Consider the following 5,223-nt stretch of genomic DNA (forward strand, 5'->3'; position numbering starts at 1 on the left):
TGTCAGCTCCACCAAAGCCCAGTGCAAGACAAAGCCGATCCACCTCATGCCTCTGTCATCCAGCGTTGATGTACAAACGATGCTCCCAAAAGAGAAACGGTACCACGGTACCGCCATCGTCCGATCTGGAAAAGCAGATCCTAGGATTTCCGTCGAAGCAGTGCCCACCACCAATAACCGTCAAGGACCCACACAGTGTCCACCACCACCCATCCCTCAAGGCGATGCCTTCAAGAAGGTCACGACGTCAAGGACGCCACCGGCGAGAATGGGGGGCGTGGAGGAGAGAGGAGGAGGAGGCAAGGAGGTGAAGCACTCAACTATGTTCATCGAAAAAAATCAGAACCTTTTGAATTTTATTAGTAGTTCGTCTCATTTTAGCTACTACTCTCTCCGTTCCTAAATATATGATCTTTTAGAGATTTCACTATAGATTACATACAGATATATACAGACATAATTTAGATTATAGATTCATTCATTTTGCTTTGTATGTAGTCTGTAGTGTAATCTCTAAAAAGTCTCATATTTAGAAACGAGGGAGTATTTCAAAAACTGGCCATATCATAGCGCACATCCTGGGACAGGAGCAACTTAATACCATGCGCAAATCGCAACGAAATTAACTTGGAGGAGAGAGGAGACTTTTCATCTTATGCTAGTCGTCTATGGAAACCACGATTTGGCAACAAGCGGCAGGCCGCCCTTGATCCGCACGGCGATGCCGTTCACCTCGCTCATGTCCAGCAGCGTCCCTGCCACGTTCTCGCCGGCCGGCACCCAATCAAATCGATGCAGCAAGCTCGCGATCGCCATTTCTAGGGTGGACATGGCGAACCCGATCCCGGGGCACCCTCTCCTCCCGGCACCGAAGGGCACCAGCTCGAAGTTCTGCCCCTTGAAGTCCACGCTGCTGTCCAAGAACCTCTCCGGCCAGAATTCATCGGGGCGCTCCCATGTCGCCGGGTCCCGGCCGATGGCCCACGAGTTGATCACGACCTGCGTCCCCGCCGGGACGTGGTGACCGAGTATCTCGGCGTCCGCGGGTGGCTCCCGGGGCACGAGGAGAGGGACCGGCGGGTGCAGCCGGAGAGTCTCCTTCACCACGGCCTTCAGGTAGCCTGCCTTGTCGACGTGGTCCTCGGTGACGTGGTCGGCGCCGCCCACGGCCGCTCGGATCTCGTCCTGGAGCTTGCGCATCGCGCGCGGGTGGGTTATGAGCTCCGCCATGGTCCATTCCATCGCCGTGGTCGTGGTGGAGGTGCCTCCCGCGAACATGTCCTGCTCGATCGTGATACACGATGCCAGCTAATCAAACTACGTACTGCGTATATCACACTCACGCCTACGAATAATATATCGTTTGATCGGTAGCTGAGTGCTATACGAGGAAGTGCATATTTAGTTGCAGAGGTTCTTCTTGTACGTACCAAGATAATGGCCTTGATTTCGACAGTTCCGAGCCGAACGCCGGCGTCCTTGTCTGTCTCGTTTACATCGAGCAGCACGTCCACGAAGTCACGGTGATCATTGCCGTCGACGTCGTCTCGCATCTGCCGCCCGCCTGCTTGACGCCGACGTTCGCGGTGGTCCTCAATGACCTTCTCGACCATCCGGTCGAGGGCCTCGAACGTCCGCCTCGCCTTCCCTTCCAACCCACGCAGAGAGTCCACCCAGCCCATCCCCGGCAGGAGCTCCCCCAATGGCGTCGTCCCGAGCAACACGTCAAATTCCGCGAACACCTTCCTCAGCTCGCGTCCTCTGTCGTCGCCTTGGTACAGCCCGCGCGCGCTATCGTCGCCGAACGCAGCACGGGAGACCACGTAGTTGGCGTAGGCGATGAGGAGCTCGCTCAGGTCAACGACGGCGCCGGCGTGGGCGCCGGCACGGACGCGCTCGACCAGCGCGGCGCCCTCCTCCTCCCGGACCCGCCGAAAGGACAGGATGCGGCGCGGGCTGAGCAGGTGGACCGCGCAGATGCGGCGTGTCTGCCGCCAGTAGTCACCGTAGGGCGCGAACGCGACGTCGCGCCCGTAGAGGAGCCGCTCGGCCATGACAACCCTGGGCCGGCTCGCGAAGGCGAGGTCGCGGGATTTCATCACCTCCTCCGCGGCGGCGGCGGAGGAGACGAGCACGGTTGGCACGCGGCCGAGCCGGATCAGCAGAACCGGGCCGTGCTTCGCAGCCAGGAACCCGAGGCCCCGGTGCGGCAAGGAGCCGAGTAAGTGGAGGTGGCCGAGGAACGGGAGGCCTGGCGGCGACGGTGGCAGCCTCCGCTTCCCATTGCTGCTGGGCTTCTTGCCAGAGAGGAGGTATATAAGAGATACGACCAAGGTGAGGATGAGGAGGAGGGCCATGGCAAGCGACACCGCCATGGATGCTGCCATGCTGGCTTGACGACCACCACCTTTCGACACAAGTGTGTGTGAAGCAAATGGTGGCGCCGCGAGAAGATTTAAACAAGCGCCGAACTGGTAGACGACGCGCGGGGAGGAATGCAGCGATGCCCTCGTCGTCTCATCCGAGGATTCCATGCTTGCATGGCGACAAGACGCCGGCCGTCGCTTGACACGTACACATAATCCTGCCGGTAGGGGTCGCTGCAGATCACCATTTATTTGATCAGAACCCTTGAGTTTCAGAACGGACGGCCATGCGCGCCATCAGCTGCAGTCCAGGGCACTTGGATAATTGCTTCACCGGCAAGTGTGGAGCGACAAAGAGCTGATGAATTTCCTAGGAGGTCAAGATAGTTAATATAGTATCGCATAAGCCGCTGATGTGAACGATGATAACTACACTCGACCTGCGCGTACTAAATCAATAATTTTAGCTCCTTAATTTTGCTAGCATTGTGGGCCGCTGATCTGCGCCAAGACTCAGATATTTAGGATGGTGTTTCGTGTATTCGCTAGCGTATATCACTTCGCATATTTCTGTATTCGCATAGTAAAGGTAAAGTATTATATATTTTTTAGTGGGTCCTGTTTCTAAGATATAGATATTTCCGTGAACACTTCTGCTCCAGTACATTCCCTGAACACAGGGACCGTCCAAATTAATGGATATTTCTTCATAATAAAAGACAGAATGGTCATATTTACGTATACATTGTATTTTTTTTTCATACGCACACACCCTACTTTGCTAGGCAGGTCTGTTCATGTTTTCTTTATTTTTTTAAACCGCCAAAATACTCATCTACTCGGCAGGCTTGTTCGTGTTTTCATTATTTTTAAACCGCCAAAAAGGAATGTGAGCAGCATGATTCGAACCATCCACCTTTAGGTATTACCACACCTGCACTAACAAACTAGTCAACAAGACCTCACGTGATTATAAAAAAAAAATAAGACCTCATGTGTTACAAATGTTTCTTATTCTAATAAACAACTTCGGAAACGTAGTATTCTCTATTTTGTTTTCTTTTTTTATTTCTTTTTTTCCTTTTTCTTTTCTATTTCCTTTTCCTTTCTAAATGTGTTAGCTTTTTAAACCCCGCACCATTTGTTTTTAAAATGATGATTTTTTTTCAAGTTTGTCAATTTTTCTTTAAAATAGGTGATTTTTTCACAAATTAATGAAGATTTTTTTCCTAAATTCGTGAACTGTTCCTCAAATAGGCGAACTTTTCTTGAAATTTAATGAGCTTTTTATTAAGTTTATGATCTGTTATTTAAAAAATTGATGAACTATTACTTAAACCGTAATTTTGGTATTCGAAACACTAAACCCTAAATTGTTGGGAAGTTTAACAACTTTGGAAATTTTATTAAAGTTTTTAAAAATTTCATACATAATCTGAAATTCCAAAATTATGCACAAATTAAAATTAGGTCCGTTTCATGAGTGGGAATAACATCATCGCATTATAACACCCCTTTCGTCCTTATCGACACCCATGTGTTCCACATGATGTACATGCATATATTTATCAGATCTACCCAACTTTTGTCTGCAAGTGAGAACGAAAATACAAATGACCCATGCAAAATTTGAACGAAATCGGACACCAAACGCACGTTGCGTCACGTCCAGCAACTGTTTTTTCGTGTTTTCGCATGGAAAAACATAGAAAATGCTCGAAATGTCAGAAACTAAAAACAATTTGCGTGCCTCCTTGTGATGATCATTAGGTCATTTAAAAAAATTGGGTCCATTTCATGAGTCGAGGCAGCATCATCGCATTCTAACAACCCTTCCTTGCTTACTGACACCCGTGGGTTTCACGAGATGTTTATGCATACGTAAATCAAATCTACCCAACTTTTTCATGCAAATAAGAATGAACATTCAAATAACCGACGCAAAATTCGAACGAAATCGGACACCAAGCACACGTTACAACACGTGAGACAACTGTTTTTCCGTGTTTTCGCATGGTAAATCATAGAAAATACACAAAATGCCAGAAAGTTAAAACATTTGGCGTGCCTCCTTGTGATGATCGTTACGGCGTGTGAAAAAAATGGATCCGTTTCATGAGTTGAAGAAACATCATAGCATTATAACATCATCACATTATTTTAAAAATTGATTAACTGTTACTTAAACCGTAATTTTGGTATTCTAAACCCTAAACCCTAAATTGTAGGGAAGTTGTTAACAACTTTGGAAAATGTGCAGAACTTTTTAAAAATTTATACATAATTTCAAATTCGAAAATTGTGCACAAATTAAAATTGGGCACGTTTCATGACTCGGAGTAACATCATCGCATTATAACACCCCTATCGCCCTTACCGACATCCGTGCATTTCACATGATGTACATGCGTACGTTTATCAAATATATCTAACTTTTGCCAGCAAGTGAGAATGAACATACAAATGACCCATGCAAAATTTAAACTATTACTTCAATCGTAATTTTGATATTCTAAACTATTTTTCAATTTATAGAATAAGTTTCAAAAGAATAATAAATATCAAAAAGGATAAAATGAATTTAAGAAAACTTCAACATATTTAGAAATCACGGATTTTTAAGATTGAAAATAGGCTGAAAAAAAATACAAAAGAAAAAGGAGCTAACAAGCAAAATTTAAACAAAAATAGGGAAATCGCTGTGTTTTTTTATATAAGGGAAATATCATACTTGAATTTGTCATATCTAGTAATGTGTCATGTTGGTCGCTGCCGCTTTCATGTTGACTAGAGGTCTGGAGTTCCAAACATGGTGCGAGCATAATTTTTGAACTTTAATAGAAGACAAGAAAATGAT

The 5,223-nt window shown here is 46.6% G+C and overlaps 1 protein-coding gene across 1 annotated transcript; it reads right to left on the reverse strand.

Moving 5' to 3' along the window:
* Positions 1 to 666: 666 nt before the first annotated feature.
* On the reverse strand, positions 667 to 2,375 carry LOC123410190 (cytochrome P450 71A1-like). The gene is made up of 2 exons (XM_045103092.1): positions 1,431 to 2,375; positions 667 to 1,281 (listed from the first exon to the last, which is right to left on the reverse strand). Exons 1-2 carry the CDS (start codon positions 2,373 to 2,375, stop codon positions 667 to 669), a joined length of 1,560 nt encoding a protein of 519 aa, XP_044959027.1.
* Between the last annotated feature and the right edge of the window lie 2,848 nt (positions 2,376 to 5,223).

The sequence above is a fragment of the Hordeum vulgare genome, chromosome 1H (assembly GCF_904849725.1).
Source record: "Hordeum vulgare subsp. vulgare chromosome 1H, MorexV3_pseudomolecules_assembly, whole genome shotgun sequence".
In the NCBI taxonomy this organism is placed as follows: Eukaryota; Viridiplantae; Streptophyta; class Magnoliopsida; order Poales; family Poaceae; genus Hordeum; species Hordeum vulgare.